Below are 22,640 nucleotides of genomic sequence, written 5' to 3'. Positions count from 1 at the left end.
CTTTTACTTTGTTCATTTGCCTTCTGCACACGTAACGATGAATATAAAAATGCTACAAAATATACAATAAAACTGAGAACTACACTCGAAAAATTTAACAAAACTTCTTTATCGAAGAACGTTTTATGACAAAATAATTTATAGCTATTTTTTTATTTGATTTCAATATTTTAGCTAATAGTTTTTAATTCTGATTTCAATATTTTTTCTTTAAATATTTGTTACTCCTATTTATTTACAAACCCTTCCGACTGATCTAACCCCAATATGTTGTGTACATCAACATGTTAAATCTTTGAAATCAAACGCATTAGCTATGCAGAGTTATAAATCAACAAATGAATAAAGAGATTACAATCCATAGAGTTAATATATCGGAGGTAATTAATTGTTTGTAAATAAGGTCCAAAAAGAAGTCTACGCAAAGCAAGTCTGTATGTACATTCAAAACTTTATTTATGGAATACAGTGTAGAAAGCGCAGTTGTTATTCCAGTCAAAGAAATTGATAAAGAAATCAGAAAAAAGCCACATAAACAAAAAAGCCCATTGGTTTTCTAGTCCAATCATCATATACCATTCCAGATCAAATCAATCCACAGAAACCCAGACGCCTCCCTAAAGGTCAACAGAAATTAATCTGATAATAATTGACTCTGACAGAGTTGAAAACATCACCTCAGTAGCTCTGGAATCTGATGGGCTGTGTGAGGTTTCAAAAGTCTGTTGAGTTGATTCTGTAAACGATTCATTGACATTCATTAGACCGGTTGATTATTCATGTGAATCTTTCCAACAATGTGACTTAAATCAAATTCCATTCACACCGGTTGCCAGATCATAAACCACATGCAGCTTCACACAGAATAATGACAATCGGTCAGTTGCAATCAGCTCCATGTACAGAGATGAGCGGTTTTCTAAAACTGAAACAACGACATGGTTTGTGTGATGACATGAGTGAGTGCAAAAATGATGCTTGACCTTAAAATCGAATCATATTTCATTGAGGAAAAAAGTTAGATCAGCAATTAGGCATTATTTTAGAATATTTCCCATGAAAATAACTTCCTCATTGTTATGAAAAGATATCTCAATACATTCTCGTTTCTCTTCCGTCTGGACATTTTTTTTAAATCGAAATCAGCATAATTCAAATTCAGCCTTTCTGATTCACACAAACAATTGTTCTATACAAATGATACATTTATCTGTTGATAAGAATTTTTTTTCTCCATTACAATAGTGATCATTTTGCCCTGCACCAAACACGAGAAAAACAGAGAGACAGGAGAGCAAATGAGCTTCAGTGATGCTGCTGTATAACAAGAGACAAACGTGAGACAAAGAGGAGAAAGACATCTACATCGGTCGACACACAGTTACACAAAAAGATAAAACCGACCGGTGAGGGGACGCACAGAATAACCCACCTCAAACCCACCCGCCCGCCCTGACCCCACAAACCCCCTTAAAAAACACATACAACCACCTGTGACATTTGGAGAATCCAACTTAAATAGCTGTCAGAGAAGTAAATAAATCTCTGAAATGCATAGAACGGAAACATCTAAACTTAAGATAATAATGTACATCGACAGCTTCAGCCAGCCATTCACAGCAGGCCATAATAAAAAAAAGAACAAGATATAGAAACAAAAGCATGAATATCTTTAATCTTGTTTAAAGCAGAATGCCAATTCAGTCTAAAATGCTTTTTTTGTGCAACTCAAGTCACGTATTCACAAGTTACTAACTGTTAAACCAGCTAGTGCCTACATGAGAAAAGATCAAGATCCAAATAGCAGAATTTTTCTCATCATTTTTTCTATCATGCACTACATAGTAACAACTATTCTTTAACTCTTTTTTTTTGCTTTACTTCAATATCGACGGAACTAAAAAATTCTCACTTTTTGGGCAAGTTTCTTTGTTTTTTAAATTATTTTTCCATTTCTTTTTTTGTGAAAAACAAACCAGAAACAATCAATCAAATAATTATCAAGATCTCAATCATAAAGACATCGACTTTACCACTAGATTTTTTGTGACCGAACACAGCACAGCTGCAGTCATTGCGTGATGAAGAGAGAAGAAGAGGGGGGCGTCACCCCTCACATGTCCCAGTGTTTTACTCATTTAGCAGTGTGAGGAAGGACAGTGCAGAAAACACACCGCTTACGTCTGGATAAATATCACTGAAAAATTTACATTCGACTTCCGAACATTTCATGAATTGAAAAATCGATTGAGCTTTTGACTTAAATCTGAATTGAATTTGACTATTATAGTATTCATATTATTAGGTATCACACCTTTCCAATCAATGGGAGGAGCTTTTGTTCGACAAGCAAGAACAAGGTAAAACACGGATGTCGTCTGCACTGTCCAGAGAGACGGGGGGTGAAGGGATGGGGAGGATGGAGGTTACTCCATCAGTTCTGATTCTGCTCAAAGAACTTGTAGGTGGGGTTCTCATAGCCGTTCTGTTGCATCTTTGACAGGTGACGCTCCTCTGGAGTCACAGCAGCATCCACCTGTACAAAAGAGAGAGAGACCTGATCAAACTGAACCTTTAAGATCAAGAACTCTCTTCATTATGCTCACACTCACTGACCTCGATGATGCCATGGTGGATGGATGTGTACTGCTTCTTCCGCAACATCACTAGAGTGATGACGATGATGGTTGCTATGACAACACCTCCGACCATAAGGCCAATAATAGCCCCTTTATTAAAGCTCACGTCCTCTGCAAGGAAAACCTTAAATGACAAAGACACGCGTGCATCAGCATCTTCAGCTCTCGATTCTTTGAAGCTTCATCCCGTCACACACGGACCAGGACGAGTCCGATTTTTATAGTTATGAAAGTTCCACTACAATCAGTTTTTTTTGTGGTGAATTTGTAAGTTCTGTATTAAGGTTTGCGTAGGATGGTGTAGGTACCAGTTTCTGGTGGTAAACTTCACCGTGCCTCTCTTCTGCCTCCATCCGCAACTCGGGAACATCTTCAGACTTCAGTCCAGACACTGAGCAACCAGGAAGATAGAAAGTCATTCACAAGTTCACAAAGATGATGATCACGTGATTAAAACAAAGAATGAGCGGACCGGTATCATTTTACCTGGTCGGGTTGGAAGGTCTCTATCAGGAACAGGACGAGCGTCTACCGGCTCAACTGTAGAGAGAGAGATGAGTGACTACTAATTTACAAAATAATTCAGATTTTCTGTACACACTGATTCGAAGCATAAAGTGATAAGGAGCATAACATGATTCTGATTTACAGAACACACTGATTCAGAGTAAAATCTTATTCTGGTTTATGGCATAAATTAATTCTGATTTACAGCACACGCTGACTGAAGTCTGTGATCTGAATCAGATTGTACTGTGAATTAGTATCAGATTCAAAGCAGGAACTGGCTCAAAGCATAAGGTGATTCACAGCATAAAATTATTCTCATTCATACTACTTTAACATCACAAACTGATTGATTTTGATATACAGCACACACTTATTCACTACAGACTGATTCAAAACATAAAATGATTCACATAACAAAACTAAATCTGATTCACAGCTTAAAATGAATCACAGTACATACTGATTCACAACTTTAAATGAATCACATCTTAAAATGATTCACAGTACATACTGATTCACAGCTTTAAATGAATCACATCTTAAAATGATTCACATTACATACTGATTCACAGCTTTAAATGAATCACATCTTACAATGATTCACAGTAAATACTGATTCCCAGCTTTAAATGAATCACATCTTAATATGAATCACAGTACATACTGATTCACAGCTTTAAATGAATCACATCTTAAAATGATTCACAGTAAATACTGATTCAAAACATAAAATGAATCACAGCTTTAACTGCTTCACTTCACAAAACTAAATCTGATTCACGGCTTTAAATGATTCACAGTACATACTGATTTGAAACATAAAATTATCCGATTCACAGCTTAAAATTATTCACATAACAAAACTAAATCTGATTCGGGGCTTAATATGATTCCCAGTAAATACGGACTCAAAATATAAAATGATCCGATTCACATCTTAAAATGATTCACATAACAAAACTAAATCTGATTCACGGCTTAATATGATTCACATCACAAAAGATAAAAATGATAAAATGATTCACAGCATTAAACGATCCTCAATCCAAATGTATTCCGATTCACACAACAAAACTAATTCAACAGCACAAAAGTGATTCCGATTTAAAGCAAAAGCTGAATCAGATTCACAGCAGTGCACACACAGCCCCACATTACATATTGATTCAGCCTAAACTGATTCTGATTCAAATCACACACTGATTCACAGCGAGTACAGATTACGTTTCTCAGCACATATTGAATCTGATTCAGATGACATCCTGATTCTCCTTCACATGCTACTGTTTAATTATACAAACACATAAATCAGAAGCCCCAAACTGCTCCACAGCGGAGTGATAATCTACTCATTTTGGGTGTTGCTAGGGTGGATGTTAAGGATCAGAAGCTAATTCAAATGAATAGCAACAGTTACATGACGCTGGTCTCAGTAAACAGCACCGATGACGTGAATCTGCAGCATGTCTGTGAATTGCTCACAGGAGCATGTGCTTCATGTGAAGGTGGTTTAGAGGAAGTGATGCGTGTGTCCATATGGCGCTCACAGTACTGAGCAGGACAACACAGTCATGAAACAGCCTGGACTGCTGGGATACGTCCAGCTCTGTGTTTGTGTGTGATCACATACCCTCGTTCTGCGTGTTAGGCTGGTTGAAGCTCTCAGGGTGAATGAAGCCGAATCCCTCAGTGTCGGGCAGCAGGTCCAGACTGGCGGTGCTGTCGGGCATCAGAGCGTCGTTCCCGTAACTCACCCTCACGTCGCTCTGCAGATTGGCCAGCTGAGCGAACATCTCCTTCTGTTCTCGCTGCAGGACATCTGAGAGAGACACAAGAATTCAGATGAGACCTTCTGCTCTAACACGATAAACCAAACAGCTTGCAGACTCGAGGTCTTCAGAGAGCTAACAAATATCTCTGAACTACCAACACTTATCCTGAAGCCACAATGAAACATTAAGCACAATCCAATTCACAAATTTACTGTGACAATCTTTGCTTAAAGAAAAGAGAGAGAGACTGACAGATGGCTCGGTGACATACACAGAGCAGAGAATGAGGTGAACAGACTCTTGCGAGATTCGGTGTGATTCAAGCAACTTGACTCATGTAACATGTTTAGTTGGCTGGCTGAAAAAAACATTTGTTGATGAGTGTTTATGTACAGCAAACTCACCGACTTGGTCTTGAATTTCTTCTGCGACTCCTGGCACTTTGTACAGCAGTCCAAGAGACTGATTCATTCTCTCCTCGATGACTCGCAGATGCGTCAACACCTGAGGTCAAAGGTCAGAAGGTCACTGAGCCTTTAATCCCCTTAAATCTCTAATCATAAGGCAGCAGGGTTGACACCGAACATACCTGCGGGCGAATCTGAGCCGCCTTCTTGGGGTCGACCATGCGCACGTGCTCGAAGTGTTTGAGCGTGTGCTGTCTGTCCTTCTGCTCGGCCCGCACGTATTTCTTCAGCAGACTGAACACGTGCCGTGGCTACGACCGGAGAGAGACACGAACAAGAAGGAAAGATTATGAGGATGCTTACACCGTGTGAAATAAAAGCAGTGAGAAGTAATATGTGTTTACCCTTGGTGGATCGGCCTGCAGGGCGGTGAGATAGCTCTCCAAAGCCAGCCGGCGTCGGTCATTCAGTAGAGCCTCCACACGAGCCATGTGTGTCTCCACTAACTGCTGTCGCTCGCTAGCCGCCTCCTGCTCCAATGCCTCCACCTTCTCCTGAAAGTGCTGCGGAGAGGTCGTGAGACCACATTCTAATCAAGCCAGAGCAAACTTTCACATAAAACAAATTTGGTAGGAGAAATGAGACCTACCTGGATCACAGCCTTCTTGTCATTGCGTGGTAGACTCTTGGCCTGCCTTTCCGCTTCTTCCCATTCTCTCATCACCTGCAGAAGAGCCGAAAGCAAAATCGTCAATAAACATCTTCATATAAACTTGTGCAACCTACTCAGTAAACACACATCTTGTGGAGACTCATAATTCGACTTCAAATCCACATCCACCACACCAATTCAAATCATAAGGTGATGTCAGTTTAAGGTAAATGAACAAGTGTATATGTATTAATATAGCTGCAAGCAGCAATTACGGGGTCAAGCACTGAAATATGTGGACTTGGGCTGTCACGATTATGAAATTTGGCTGACAATTATTATTATTATTATGATTAATTCTCTTGTTAAGGGTTTTGACATTTTATTATTGTCAATTTTTGATTCGGCTTTGAAATGCCCATATTGTTCTTAATATAAGACTATGTTTTTTTTATCTGGAAATACATTTAAAAACTACACATATATTTAAGGTGTTGTCTTTACCGTGTCAATAATACAACCACCAAATATGTGTTAATTAACATTTACATTTAGGCATTTGGCAGACGCTTTTATCCAAAGCGACTTACATTGCTTTATCCTATACATTTTGCATAGGTATTTGCAATCCCCTGGAATCGAACCCACAACGCAATGCTCTTACCACTGAGCTACAGGAAAGCTTTTATTTAAGTAACTTGATTAGGGGTGAATTGAAGGCAATTCGACTCGTAGAAAAGCTTCAAGTCTGTTTTTTCTCACTTGCATGAATGAAACACTTCTATGTTAATGAAATTTTGGTACGCAAGTTTTCACACTTCGAATAGATTAAATAATATTAAATTGTACTGCAGGTCATTTTTGTGGCATATGCTTTTAAGTTTTATTTAAAGTGATGCTGTTGTGGTGGTACACTGTACAAGCATTACAATACTTCATTTAAAGTATATACACTAAAATATGCAATATGCAGGCACTACAGCTCCCCCTTGTGTCTTCTATAGAGATGTGCAATAATAGCGATGATCTGAAATCCTGGTGATGAGGTCAAACAATCGCAATAATACGATTTTTTTATAATTGTGAAAGCCCTAATGTGAACCTTTCTGATGATGCGACTGTCCTCTATCTGTGTGCAAAATTTCATAACTCTGTTTTGTACGGTTTCATGGACTGCCATAAATACACAGGCAGAAGAACAGGGGGAATAGGAAAGCACCATGATACAATAGGCCCATTTGGGGATTGTCCCTTAATATTGAATTCAGGATCAGTCGACCAATCAGATTTGGACTGTGAGGTGTTTTTCATTCGTACCTGAGACATGCGCTCGCGATGTCTGCTCTCCAAACTCTCTTTGGCCTTGAGGAAATGCGAGTGTTCGTTCTCATCCGCAGGGGTCTCCAGGTATCGGTCCACAGCATCCGGAGGACTGGAGGAGGGGGTGGGCACTATGGATCAGAGACGGCGGAGAAATAAGAGATATTCAGATTACAGTCCAGAGAAATGCAGATTCCCTTGGAAAATTAGTCTTGTAAAAGCCTTAAAGAGAGGTTAGAAGAGTGATAAACACAAGCAGGGAATGTGAAGACGTTCATGCTGGATATCAGTATCATATCAGTTACATCTGCACACTGGAGCAGAGAAATATGTGACCTTGAACAGAAGTTTAGTGATCCTGTGTCTTTAAGCTGAGGAGAATTTGACAGCTTTAACAGACTGCCATGTCAAATATATCGGCCTATATTCAGATTTTAGATTTTTTTTTATAAAAAACATTTATAAAGGTAACATCCGTTTTTAAATGCCATTCAATATCCACATTCCATATTTAATGTTATTCAATGTCCACGATTAACATAGTATCATGTGTTAATGTCCTGTTTCATGTGTTTTAGTCTGTTTTGATGCTAAGCTACATGCTGCCAACAAAGCTTTTAATGTGCACTTAATATTAATTTCAAGCAAATGTCACGACACACAAAACACAGAAATTTCATGAAAGAATCTGTGTTACAGGAGAGAGAAAAGTGATTCAGAGAAGATCAACACCAACACCAGCTCTTCACCATGTGTGTGATTATGAAGTGACGCACAAGATATACAGTTCAAACAGGGTCAGTAAACGGCTGTTAGTGAGAGCAAGAGGAAAATCGCAAGTGAGACGAACAGATGATTCTTCCAGATCATCATGAGGAGCAGTTAGAGTTTTAAAGACGTTAAACATCGTTCACAACCCATTTTACTTCTGTAAAGCAACACAAATGTGAGTAAAAGGGTAGAGCAATATGTGCTTCAGAGCATCTCCATGTGTCAAAACTTCTTTATATGAATTCATTCATTTCAAATGTAACTGCAGTAATATTTATATAAAAGTTGACTTCAGTGGGTTAACATATGTCTTCTAAAGCTGTAAATCTTTTAAATAAGCTCAAAATATGAATTGTTTTAATTTACAAATGTACTGTTTCACTTCAGAACACAATGTATTTCTTAACAATGGATGTATGTGCATTTTGAAGCTTTTTTTGGTGTCGAATCCAAAATAAGAATAACACATTCTTATTTTGGTTTCAAGGATTTAAACTTAAATTTTTTATCTTGTACTCGACTGAAGAAAGGACATGATATACACATTAACATTACGGAGATGATGTCAGCCTGAGAGGGTTTCCTTTAAAATGACTCATCTGCAATAAGATGAGGAGTGCGTGTTACAGAAGTAAACAGGGTGAGCTGAGATGTCAGGTGATTGTAGGCAGACTTAGTCTCACACACGTGTCGGGGACTTACACACGCCGCCGCAGACAGACATACAATACTCCTCAGACTCAAAGTTATTGCGGTTTCCTCCACAGCCTCCATAGATGAAGGGCGCGCAGCGGCCCTCCTCAGGGACAAAATACCAGCGGGACAACATCGCCCTGCAAGGGCCCGTCTCTGCGCTCGCCAAACACACTTCTGATACAATACACACACACGAATGAGTCGCTGATGTCACTTGGGAACAGAAATGACTCGCTTAGCTTCACGAGACACAAGCACTCTCTCACCTCTGACCACCTCCTCAACTGACTCCGTGGTGGTGGTTGTGGTGGTGGTCATGGCAGCGTTGGTCCTCTGCCCGTTGTCGATGCGTTCGTCGATGACCTCGTCGTCCTCATCTTCCTCTCCGTCTCCATCCTGGTCATTGTCAGGAACCTCCTGCTCTTCGTCGGCATCTTCATCATCCTCCTCCTCCTCCGCTGCCGCAGCAGCAGGCTCAGCGTCTGCGGTCATGCTGCGCGGGACACAAAGTGATTGTTTATGAAAATATTAAAACATTTCTGGTAATTGAAATCAAATAAATTCTGGCATAAATATTATTTTGAAAACTTAAAATGGAATTGGAAACTAAATGGAAATTTAGATGTTGCCACAGGAATGAAGTTGAGATGATTAACTGGAAAAATGAAAACTTAAATTAAAAAAATATTTCTCTTTAGCAATAAAAAGAACTTAAATCACTGCCCTAAAAAGTAAACCATGATTAATATGAAAACTAATGTAAAAATGTATTGTACATTTTATTTTAATTATTAATCATTTATTGTAAATTATCTTGAAATGTTTGTTACCTGGTAACCAGTAACTGTGCTACTACAAATTTTTGTGGTGGTGTTTTTGAGATTGTGTACAGTGATACACACACACACCTGTTCTCAGTATAGTCGGCCTCAGCGCCCCCCCACCACACATCCGAGTCAACTTCCTCAACAGCAGTGCTGTCCGTCTCCTTCTCCGTCTCTGCAGGGCAGCAAACGAACTCGACGCCACGGAAACGATCGATACCGCACGGCAACAGCATCCCGTAGTCATGGAGATTCATGCTACGGTCACCACAAGACTGCATTGAGAGAGAGAGTGTCAGAAATACACGAATCACCCAGACAGAAAGATACTTCGAAAAATCCTATATTCACCTGCATTTAATCTCAAAGGTAACAACATTTTTTAATTACAATCATATTGTTTGTTGCACGTTGAGTCTCTCACCTCTTTGGCGACGGTGTGCCAGTGCAGGTGACTCTCACACATGTCCATGCGCTCCTGATGTAAGAACTTACACTTGTCGGGAACCAATAGGGCATCGCTCACGAACTCCCCGACTGTCTCACACACACAGAGAAACACTCACAATGAGCACTGACAGCATGTGATTAAAGAGCAGCATACATGAAGCATGTAATTAAACGCACTCACCCAGGCAGCGGTACGGCACAACGATGTGCATGTGACTGCGACACTGCTTGCGACCTTTCCTGCACCAATCCCCGATGCTCACCGGCTGGTTGGCCTCCACAACGTTAGTGATCTGCAGCTCGGGATACACCTGCACATCACGAGAGGAGACTCTCAGATTAACATCATCCGGCCCTTATAAAGTGGGATTTAACAGTGTTTCGTCCATTCTGACTTTTTTTACAATTTTAAACATGCCGTCTTCTCATGCTTGACATGGTCAACTTGTCAAAAAACTAGTTGGACGTATGACGTAGTATTTTTCTGCTCAAAACAATACACCAAGGTTCATATAGGTTTCAGGAAGTTTTTTCCGAACACGAAAATCAGTTTCGTAACAACTTTTCTTAATCCCTAATTGGGCAATTCTCCTTGAAAATCATGCCCACGGCAAGGCGAAATAAATATCCCGTCCAGGTTTGAACCGACGAGGCATAGGAAGACCCGCAAACCATCAAGATTGGCTGCGCAGCATCAAGAGTGGCTGCGCTGTGGATCTGCAGCTCGGTACTCTTGCGATAGTGAGAGAAGTTGAGGTGTGTTTGTTTGTTCACGCCATTTCAGTGATGGATGTTATATAAACCGTGGATATAACGCTAAATTTGCAGATCGTTTGAAACCGATAGATGAAGAACATGAATTGCATGAGCTAAGTGAAACTAAGTCATATGTCTGTGTTTTGTTGGCAATCGCCGCATACGTGCATAATGTAAACACCACGGACATATAGTGAATCAATGCGATGATGTATTGTGTGCTCGTGATTTACATTTACGCATTTGGCAGAAACTTTTATCCAAAGCGACTTACATTGCATTATCCTATACATTTAGTTCCCTCGCACACCTCCAATAATAATCGTACAGCAATTTTTTTATTCAATACATGTGATCAAACTAAAATACTTGTTTATAGGTACTGAGGATCAATATGAAATAGGCAGAAACTGCGCTTTCAACGGGATCTAAAGGAATAGTTCAGCCAAATAGTTAAACCTCATGCCATCCCTGATGTAAACGGCGAAGCACTGCAAGGTGCTATTTAGAGCTTCAACATTTTGGATAACCTTCTGAAATAAAATTATTAGTTTGTTCACACACAGTCATATACATCTGAGATGGCATGAGAAATTTTAAATATTTGGGTGAACTACTCTTTTTAAGAACCCTGAGTGTAATTCCTCCTTTACACCCTGTCTCTCTCTCTCTTAATACCTCTTGGCAGTACTGCAAAATTCCCTCTTTTGTTCCGATGCAGCTCTTGGTTCCAGTATCAGATTCCCATTTTCCGGTCTGAACGTTGATGTGCATGTTGAGTTTTCCGCAGAACATGGCCACCTGTGGCTCCGCCAGCAGTCCTGTACCTGTGTCCGACGGCACCTGTAAAACAACATCAGAAAAGTCAAACCCACAGCCAAGATAAAACAACCTTCACTAGACAATGGGACACATTTATGAATGTAACAAAATAATGAATAATTAGCTTTTTCAAAACAATAAAGTCATCTCTTCATATCTAGACACACAGACAAAATGATGGTCATAAAAAGTTACATTTTATTTTATAATCTCAGTACTGGTATACTCTTGACGCACAACGTAAACGCTTGCCATAACTAGTGAACTAAACACTTTCAACACAAATTTTAGGGATGTCACAATTTACCGTTACCGCAAATAACCGTGATATAAAAACCAAGACGATCTATATTGTGTCATTGTACAATGGGGATGCGACGATATAATCGATACCGTGTTATCGCTAAAGTAAAACCGTCTCAATATTATCATGTTCACATGACATAACGGTAGGACGGCGTAACAGAGAATCACACAGTGGATGTTATACCGAGATATTACATTAGAATGAGTTTTTGATATTGCTACATACCTATTCTAAAAATATCGTTTCTGACTATGTGCAATCCTCTGGGATCGAACCCACGAGCTTGGCGTTGCTAGCATTCTCTAACCATGGGGCCACACGAATCCATACACTTGGATTATGAGTGTGACTTGTTTACCAAATAACAGACAAAACACACAAAAAAACTAAAAGACACCAGCAAATATCAACATAATATTGTTACAGCAAAGTCGTTGGGCATCATGATAAGCACACAGTGAAAATCTGATTTAGTTACAGCCCTAGGCACAATGTATAAGTAGGTGACCTGCAATAATGCCTGAGTATAACTGTGCAAACACATGGAATGTCTGATTATGGTTCTGAACCTTTTGATCTTCACCAGCAGTTTAACTTTATATCTTATCAAACTACATTATCCTCCAACATGACAAAATGAATAATACAATAAATAAGTTTTATCTGACAAACCTTGATCTTAAGAGAACATTTTATGACGTATTTACAGTACACTACACGAAAGACAAACAAAATCCACACAATACATGACTGAAAAATGCTAACTTGTAGTTCAAGAGTTCTGCATTATTGATGTCCGGTACACACTATGCACACCAGCACACAAACACTCCTACCAGCGGACACACACACAATGCACAACCAACACACACATGAACCTGACCAGTTGCCTTAGCAACCTGTATTCATTTTGATGATGATCCTAAAATATGTTAAAAAAAATCTTTCCAGAAACACATTTCTCACAGTTTAATGTTGAGGGTTTGTGCTGTACAGCACTGAGGCGTCACGCCTTCATTTCTCTTTGTTTGTAATTCACACTCACAGACGAATTCATTAGAGAAGAATTCATCTCCATCAGTCTGAGGGTCTCTCCCTGCGGTGCCCCTTTCATCACTGAGCCAGAGGGTTTGAGTATGTGATTCTCTGCTCAAAAGAAACATTGTGTCCCACAGAAAGGACAGAGGCACGGCGGGGGGACCTCTTAGCGTTTTGTGTTCTCTAATCTTGTTAGCAGACTGAACGTACTGGCAAGACGACAAAGTCCTATTTGTGACGAGGCCGTGTTATGAACAACAGCATCCGAGTTACACACCAGATCAAATTCTTTCTCTCTCAGACGCTGACAAATGCACGCAACACACACTATTGAGTTGGATGAGATGATGCTTAAAAACATTTTGAGTTCGGTAGATTTCACTGCAAAATAAACACAAAAATCTTTTTTTGACACAATGTGAGGTAGAACTATATTGTCTGTGGTTTAATGTAAGATTAAATTAAGACTCAGTCAAAAGTGTGGTCAATAATATTAGTTCTATTGCGTTAAACTTTGATAAGTCTTGTGTTGAGGTACAACGTAACATTTTAAATAATATAATCGCAAAGACACATTATAACAATATGTAAAATTTCCTCCAAACAGTCTGGGGACAGACCACAGATCGTAAACATGATGAGAGACTCCAATCAGTACAATGTCACTAATCATCCTGCAAAGCTCTCGAACACACACAAAAAAACACACATAAAAAAACGAATGAAGCACACACATTTACACAATCACACAAAATACTCAATAAACAAACACACAGGTACACAAAAAGCACACACACGCACGCACAAAACAAGATTTAACAGACACACATTCAACACACACACAAAGAAACACACACATAGAAGAAAAAAAAAATGAAACAAGAAACACATTCTCACAAAAAATATGCAATAAACAAACATAACAAAATAAACGCATACACAAATCGAAACAACACACACACAAGACATTAAATACACAAGAAGTTCACACATAATAAACACACGCAATAAACAAAACACACACACACAAAACGCACAGCACACACAAAACAAGATTTAACAGACACACATATAATACACACATATAAAAAAACAAAATGAAACACGCATTAAACAAACACACAAAAAGCACAACAACACACACACACTATAAACACACACACACTGTGACCACACATTAAACCCACACACACACACTTTAAAATCTTTGTATGAGGTCAAATGGGGACAGATATAAACTCCCATGATGCCACTGATCTCTGTAAACACAGATACCACACATTTTAATGCAAGCTTAAGGGACACACTCTTCCTCACAAAAAAGCTGAACTTCTTTACTCCACGCAAACATGTGAAACACACACATGTTCCCGAAAGCAGGTGTGTTGTGCTCCTGCAGGCCAGTGGGACTCAATAACCTCTGAGCCGCTTTATAACCCTCAGCTTTATCTGGACTTTATGTTATACTGTCAAACTCCTTGTGCAAGCCTGCGATAGGTGCTTCTCTTGATGCATCCCAGCAAATGTTAGTAGGACATCTAGTTAAACCTAGCAACAGTATCTAAGGCAAGAAGGATTTAAAGAGAGAGAGAGGGATCAGAGAATTTGAATAGAACGAGATGACCGAGCTCAGTGCAATCCTTCTGTCTGACCGCACCTGTGCTGGAAGACTCCGCCCACCGTCACTTATCTTCCACCCAATCAGAGAGAGATCAGATACAGATACTGACCTTTGACATCCTCCTGTAACCTGAACACCTCGCTGTGTATCCTAAAGGTTCGGATTGAATTACTAAAACATCAATGCTGTCATACCGAAATTCCTTTCAATTTGACTTTAAATATATTCTTGTGTGCCGTGAAGTATATTCAGAGTTAAATTCTTTCTTTCTCGTTTAGTTCAGCAATCATTTGTGTATACAGGTTTTCTTGGAAAGGGAGAACTTTTTTTAAAATTTAACCAGTTAAAGAATATCTGAACCCAAATGCCCTCATTCGGAACAAACATCTCAGTGTTATTAATTATTAATCATTACAGATCACTATCATTCCAGTTTGTTAAAGAAAGAGTGGTTTGTTGAAGAAACATGTTTATTTTTATTCAATAACCAGTTATTTCAACTCGCATCAGATCTCTTTAACATTTCTTCTACATTGAATATAATTGCTGTCTTTCCGTAGCTTGGTTGTCCATTTTTTCTTTGTTTTTAGGAAATGAAAAAAAAAACTGTGCTTTTTTTTATGAACAAATACTGCGTCGTCGAATTTGAAAATCACTTTTCAATACTTTTCATTTGTCCGATATTTGGGAAACCCAGCAGCAAACAAAAAGGGTGACGAATAATAATGATTTATTGCAAAAAAATAAGATACAAGGTTTCAGAAAGACGATATGATAATGAAACAACAGGTCTTCTGCATTTCCTAGATTTCAACCATATCTCATACTTTGCATGAATTAAAATATATAAAAAAGAATCTTAAACATTTCCAAATTTTAATCAAGTTCATAAAAAAAATTAACATTTTAAAGCACAATTCCATTTGAACAAAATCAGTCATGGGCGGGATATGAAATCAGTGGAAAACAAATGTGATAAAGTTGATCCTTCCATGAGTCATGACGCTTGAATAAGCCTTTTGTTCAAAGAGCAATGACATTTTCCTATGAAATGTTTCTAGGTCAAACAGAAGGAGTGAATGTTTGATCAAATGCCATTAATATGTTATTGTGTTGAAATGAATACGGTGAAGATTAACCTCATCTGTAATCGGCCAGCTAGAACAGCTTGCAATGAAAGTGTCCTTCAGTGTCAGTGATGAAAGATACACACAAACTCATATGGCGAAATCAATGCAACCATATCACGACCCAGCGGATTTTATGTTACGGTGTGTCACGTAAGACATTGAATGGAAACTGAAATGAAAATGTCAAAGATTTAAAAATACAGAAAGTAGTGAATATTGTGTAAGGAGGGCACCAAATTTCACTCCCTTTTCAAGTCTCATAAGTACCACAAAATTGTGATGACCGCAATGATTATGTGTCATCCGATGGTTGTTAACGTGAATAAAATAAAAGCATTTCTCTCATTTGACTGTTTTCATTCGGAGCTCCACAAACTTAACACACCACACCCTCTGACTTCATATTGATTGGTCTCTGCGGGCCGAATCTGTGCCACGTGACCCGTGAAGAACGCTCTCCATCGACTGAGCTCATACATCACCTCTCATCACATTTAAATGTAAACTGCGGTGTATAATCCGCTCGAATCACTGAGCCACCTCGGGCTGCGTTTAATTGGGAACTTGCGTTATCTGCGGCTATACCGACATGTGTATTGCAACACCCCCCAGATGGCGATACGGAGGCTGCTTAGACACGCCTGAGGGGGGGAAATAACTGACATATCTCCCACTAACAAGACATCAGCATTAAAAAACATGAGAGAGAGAGAGAGAGAGAGAGAAACACCCTATCGAGCTGCCTTGGACTCTGCTATCTACATAGAAAGCTACCTACTAAGGATGCAACTGAGTTGAAGCGTTAATTCAAGTCAATGATTTTGAAAACGCAGACAACGGATGTCACAAAAATATTCCATGAAGCACGCGGGAGACTTCGGCAGGTTTAGTCAACCATAACACTACACAGCACAAACGAGACGTAAAATGGCTCATTTAAGATGTTCAGAGACTTCGGTACAGAACGAAATCTGAATTTATAAACAGAATATTTTTGCTATCTTGATTTCTCATGACGCCTCAGGAAAGGTTGTGTACGGAATCTACTGTTATAAATCTTATGAAGGAAACATCCACAGAAAGAACGAAGTAGCTTTGATTTCCCATGTGTGTATGTGTGATAACATCCGTCCGTGCTTCAGGCCGGATACACAAGCCAGGGTGTGTGTGTGGTAATGTAATTACAGATTGCACGCACGCACACGCAAGCACGCACACTCCTCTGAAGGGATGCTTCGCCCACAAATGAAATTCAGTCATCATTGACTCACCTTCGAGTTGTCACAAATCTGTATACATTTCTTTGTTCTGATGAACACAGAGAAAGATATTTGGAAGAACGCGTATAACCAAACAGATCTTGCTCTCATAGTAGGGAAAACTACTTTACATTTTTTTGTTCTGTTGAACATAAAAGAAGATAGTTTGACAGTTGACAGTTTGATTACCATTGTATTTTTTCCTACTATGGGAGTCAATGGGGGGCAAAATCTGTTTGGTTACAAGCATTCTTCCAAATATCTTTCTCTGTGTTTATCAGAACAAAGAAATGTATCAGAATTATTGGAACAACTCGAATGTGAGTAAATGGTGAAATATTTTCATTTTTGGGTCAAGTATCCCTTGACACAGTGCAGTGCAATGAAGATGTCTGTTCCCACAGAGACTGTTGCCAGGACACCCATCCACCCTTCAACCTGCCATGACGACGTTTAGCCTCACGCCCATTAACCCCCCAACCCCCCAGGGAGAAAGTGTGTTTTATTGTCATTCACAGCGAGGACCACCTCCAACACACATACACACATATATACATTCATATTATCCAAAAGGGTGAGCAAAATACGGTGACAAAAATCAATTCATTTCAGCAATCTGCATCTATCCAGTCTTTTGCTGTCAATCAAATCCCATTCAATCCATAAAACTCCATCACTCACCTCCAGTTCTTATTTAGGGTGGAAAAATACATTTGAAACGCTCGTACCGTTCATGCCGTCATAAAGCAGTTCAGATTACCACAATAATTTAGTATTGTTGCTATCATTGCGTGTGTATCTGAGAGAAAGCTCGCCATTTTAAACTGAACAGCTTTCTTTAGAAATGTAGGTCATCCGTCAAACAGACGCACTACTTACTGCAGCGAGACAAATCTATCAGAGAGCAACAGAGATCTCACAAACACAAACACACATTATCTCTGTAGTCTTCCGCACAAATAGTGGACGTCCGTTCTGGGTATAAACAGGAGGTAAAGCAGGACATGGAGTCGCCATCAGAGGATCTCTACAATTAAATCAAAAGGTTTATTAACTCGGTTCATATGTGGAACTAGAAGTATTATTGTGTTATGGTTCAACAGTGGGTCAACGACACAAATACGTACTGAATTTAAACTCTTCAAATGACATTTGGAAACGATTATTAAAATGTATGTAACACATGTTTAATTTATCATTCATCATGTCATTGACTCTTAAACAGAGGTCATTTCAATCGTACTCGTAATGTGAAATTGTTGCGTTGCGATGTAAGAATCCTAATTCCCACGATACCGTATCGAAACCTCCATCTCTATTTACAAAACAACTGCAGGTGGATGGTGTAATGGAAATATCAGCGTGGCATTCAGAGGAAAGCTGGGAAACGGGAGCAGAGACAGGAATATCGCAGCGTGCCGCGCCCCATCACTCGAAACGCTCTCCAGAGGAACTCTAATTATAGAGCGGGAGTCGAGCGCTGAAGGAGAACCCACGAGACACCGAGGACCTGTTTGTGAGACATCTACACATCTGTGTGCGTTATGTTGTTACATTTATGTCTAAATTACTTTCAAATGAAGACAATTTCAACAAAGCTACTGATGCTACATACAGCACACAATTATTGCTTTATGTGCTATAACTACCCGTTTAATACTGAGGGTTTATTCACATCAATAGCATCAGTAGCCTAATGCTAGCAGGCAGCTAACTGCCGTGAGCTCATGCACCAGCGTCACGGTTACGGCATCATTCATCTTCCGCTGGGATGAGATTGTGACGGCCATGTGGGACTCTGATAATCACACTTCCATGTAACAGTGACTGCGAAGGTCAGAGGTCAAACCCAAATAACAAGAAGCATCTGTCACAATACGTCTATGTTAATCCTGGACCCTCCACAGGGCCCTGTTGCCATGGAAGCGATACTGGATGATATGGGTTTCCTATGAATTTAAACATGTGTGCCACAAGTCTCACGTGACATATATTCATCTTTACTGAAAGTCAGTTTAAAATATATTGTACATTTAAAATAAACTGACTATTAATTAGCTAAAAGCATGTTTTTCCTGAGACCGTTAAGGTACCAAATTCATTTGATGTAGGAATTAAAAATAGAAATACTGTTTTAATCTTTAAAAAAATAATCAGTGCATGTTTTTCCACAACCTTCAGGTTTAGGGGTGGGCCTTTATAATAGCTTTTTTTCTAATAAACTTGTTTGATTCACATTGTATGAATTTACGCGAATTAGCAAACTCATAAAATAGTTACAAATTCCTTTAAGATCAGTCTATCAACTTAATTGGAAAGTTAAAAACTGTTTCATGAAGCAAAATTCGAACCTATTATTATAAATGCAGTTTAAAAAGTTTTATATAATTTTTTTATTAACATTAAGGCCACATCCACAAGTATTCCCTCTCCAATCTTTTTTTCCCTTTTCATGGCGTCGACGCAAGAAATATCTGTGCACATCAAACCGCTAAACCGACTCAAAACGATGATATGTACATGCCAAATCAGTATGTGCATCTGTAATTCTGCCACGATGATCCACTAAAAATGAAGAAGAAGACTTGGATCATTCGCATAAACTGTGCGCGCTGGGGTGATGACATCATCTTTTCAATTAATTCATTTAAATTAAACCCGTCAATTTTACTGTTTTTTACGCGTTTTCAGATGCATCGACTCGGGGACCGGGTTTCAAATAATAGCAGTTTCAGGATTCCAAAATGCTGTAGTCGAAAGGCACAGTGTGTCAGCATCGCATCAAGATGAAAATAGTTCAACTTTACAGTGTAGAGAAAGCGGCACAGCTCACGTTTTCTACGCTAAATTTGAATCAGGGCTAAAACATCTTTTTACAATGACGGCAGATCATGGGACTAATGACACTCTTTAGGTATCTATATAATATAGTCACATAAAATCTCATTTAAAGCCCTGCAATATATATGCAGCAAAATCATTACAAACATGTTATTGTTATACAATAACAAAAAAACATCTTCTGGTCCTACAGAGATTTGAACAAGCTTATCCTCGTTAGACAAGAGACCATTGTGTTAGCGATCACCATCACTCACCTGCTGACACACCATATCCTAGTCAACAATGCTCTCTATTGAGTGTGGAAACCTACCGCTCAATGGCAGTCATACCAGTGAGGGGAACGCAACCTTTACAGATCTACAGATCTGAACAGAGGGGACGGCCTATAGCTAACAGTATGCAGCATGGCATTTCATTAATGTCATTAAATATTAATATAACTCAAACATCGATCAAACATCTTTAAAAAGTTGGCATAATAAATACAGTGCGTTTTGTTTGGCTGAAGAATACTCCAACAATAGATATAGGAACTATGAAAATGTTCCTCTGCTGCGATGGTCCCTTATGAGAACCTCTAAATGTTTTGGTGGTACAACATCACACCACACATCACAAAACAATCAAATATTGGGTACTAATGTAATGCAAAAGAAGGCAATAATCGAAGAGAAGGCAATATCTCTCTCTGGTCAGCACACAATGACCCACAATCTATAAAACCATTTCGGAATGGCAATGTATTCTAAATATAGATATTATAAAGCTTACACTACTTTTATTTGTTTGCTCTTGCAATGTCACAACACCGTCTTACTCATTAGCAAGCCATTCCCAACACACACTACCAAGATGGTGTGATGTCAAATACCATAGTACTACACCAGACATACAACGGTATGGAAAGAATTACTGTATTCATTTATTACGTTATACGTGGTAGTACAGGGTCTTTAAAGGAATATCATGGTATATGCATCCCAAATTCATGGTGTTACCAGAGTACTTTCATGTGAGCCACAAAATGAATGGAACTGTGAGTACTGACCCCTCGGCTTCAGGTCATGAGTACTTTTGAATTAGTTTAACCTATACAAACACAAATGAAAAGAAAATATTTTAGTATTCTAATATAAACTGAAGTATAATGCTGCAGATGCTATAGTACCTTTGAATCTTACCATCATTTATCATACAAAATAATGTAGTATGCATTAACAGCGCATAACAGAACACTATGGTACATTACAATGTACTTTTGTACGCTAGTGTTTTATGTGTGAAACGTCATTATCTTCCTTGTAATATCACGTTACTTTGTGTTGTTATTTATAAACAACAACAACACACAAACAAGAATACAGCGCTCCTCAAAACACGACAAACAATCACCCAGCACAACGCGTTCAGTCGCGTCGCGTCGAGCTGCTGCAGTGATTCGCCGCCATCTTAGGGGGGTGGGGGGCGTTCAAAACAAGCAACACTGAACACAAACAAATAAGAGTTTACGACTCGTATTAAAAAAAAGAGTTTCACCTAACGCAACGCTTGAAAAGCGCAAGACGCGACGCATGGGCCTAAGCGATGCGGTCAGACGCATGTGTACAGACCAATACGAACAGCATGCACCAATCAAACAGGTCAAACGCGGTCTTTAAACTATAACTTATAAATAAGCATTCTAAAAAGTCAATTAATGTCTTAAAATATGACCAATAATCGCCAAACAAAGGCCACAGAAACACGAAGGCGTTCTTACGTCACAATAACACGCCCACTGGCAACTACATGGATGATATTACAAACATCCTGATGTAATAGGAATGTCATTTCTACCACAATTGAACACATCGTGAAGGAATTTATGGTTCTAAACCTTATATTTCTATATTTTTGCCTCAGAATCCCAGTTTATCCAGGAGAATCTTACAGCATTATTTTCGAGGTTTAACGTTACACAAATCAGATTAAATAACAGATCAGACTAAATAACAGATCAGATCATGCACATGTAACGTTGCACTGTAACAATAAAGCGTCAAACAGAGGCCGATAGTCGTAACTTACACGGGTTTGCTGTGATTCACTATTCGTTTCAACACGAAACTGTTTGTGAATCAAAGCATTTCACTGACATTAATGAATAATAACTCAGTCTTGTGTGTCAAATATTTAAAAAAAATCTCACACAACAGCAACAAACCAGCGTACATGCGACCGGGGCTCTAATGTTCATCCTATGATCGCGAGACAGCAAATCAATTCACACAAAGGTGTGTGTGTGTGTGTGTGTGTATAAAACTATACAATAGTGTGTTTGTCACACGCGACTGGTTTCTTCCTCCTCGCCCGTCGCCGACGTTTTTGTCCTTTGTGGATTTCTTACCTCGACCGCGAGCGTCGACGTCGCGAACATCAGCAGAATAAAAAGCGCTTTACACCCCATCCTGCCGCCAATGCGCCGCGACTCCGATAAACACTGACTGTGTGAAATTCCGTGTACAGATAAACGTTCCTGTGTGTTTTCCGTGTGGACTCCACGAAGGACGCAATGCGAGTGCGAGCGGTGCGTCACCTGACCGCGCAGCCAGTGCGCGAGCGGCGCGTCACGTGACCCAACAGCAAGAAGGAGGGGGGAGCTTTAGCTTAATGCTGAATATTGAATAGATGTATTATACAATATTTATGTATTCTATACAGTGTATTTTCACTTCAATCGACCGACTTTACCTGTGCATTTTACTATTAATGTTTATAAATTGTGTTGTTCTTTTATTATTCGTTTTTAACAGAATAACATCACGTGACGCATTTGTTTTGTT

General features: G+C 39.1%; 1 protein-coding gene and 1 long non-coding RNA gene across 3 annotated transcripts; both read right to left on the bottom strand.

Annotated features, from left to right (window-relative positions):
• Nucleotides 1-433: 433 nt before the first annotated feature.
• On the bottom strand, nucleotides 434-22,405 carry appa (amyloid beta (A4) precursor protein a). Of its 2 annotated transcripts, XM_056765955.1 has the most exons (17): nucleotides 22,205-22,404; nucleotides 11,476-11,640; nucleotides 10,223-10,352; nucleotides 10,016-10,128; nucleotides 9,676-9,866; nucleotides 9,034-9,260; nucleotides 8,774-8,941; nucleotides 7,298-7,431; nucleotides 5,978-6,052; nucleotides 5,733-5,891; nucleotides 5,511-5,639; nucleotides 5,326-5,425; nucleotides 4,780-4,968; nucleotides 3,126-3,179; nucleotides 2,948-3,030; nucleotides 2,617-2,763; nucleotides 434-2,536 (listed from the first exon to the last, which is right to left on the bottom strand). In XM_056765955.1, the coding sequence occupies exons 1-17, from the start codon at nucleotides 22,262-22,264 to the stop codon at nucleotides 2,435-2,437; spliced, it is 2,226 nt and encodes a 741-aa protein (XP_056621933.1). In that variant the 5' UTR covers nucleotides 22,265-22,404; the 3' UTR covers nucleotides 434-2,434. The 2 variants fall into 2 exon arrangements, with proteins under 2 accessions (XP_056621933.1, XP_056621943.1); XM_056765965.1 differs by lacking the exon at nucleotides 8,774-8,941 and having other exon boundaries at nucleotides 22,205-22,405.
• On the bottom strand, nucleotides 20,555-22,197 carry LOC130435389 (uncharacterized). Its single transcript, XR_008908815.1, has 2 exons — nucleotides 21,355-22,197; nucleotides 20,555-20,907 (listed from the first exon to the last, which is right to left on the bottom strand). It is a non-coding gene; the product is annotated as an uncharacterized LOC130435389 (long non-coding RNA).
• Nucleotides 22,406-22,640: the final 235 nt, after the last annotated feature.

Source organism: Triplophysa dalaica, chromosome 2 (assembly GCF_015846415.1).
Source record: "Triplophysa dalaica isolate WHDGS20190420 chromosome 2, ASM1584641v1, whole genome shotgun sequence".
Classification (NCBI taxonomy): Eukaryota; Metazoa; Chordata; class Actinopteri; order Cypriniformes; family Nemacheilidae; genus Triplophysa; species Triplophysa dalaica.
This window is presented reverse-complemented; position numbering and strand designations above follow the sequence as displayed.

Bases quoted from the DNA above. Each gene is read 5' to 3' on its own strand.
- appa (XM_056765955.1), bottom strand. From the start codon at position 22,264: ATGGGGTGTAAAGCGCTTTTTATTCTGCTGATGTTCGCGACGTCGACG. The intron at 11,641-22,204 runs GTAAGAAATCCA...GTTGTTTTACAG, and splicing joins CGTCGACGCTCGCGGTCGAG to GTGCCGTCGGACACAGGTAC. The intron at 7,432-8,773 runs GTAAGTCCCCGA...TCTGATCCATAG, and splicing joins GTCTGTCTGCGGCGGCGTGT to TGCCCACCCCCTCCTCCAGT.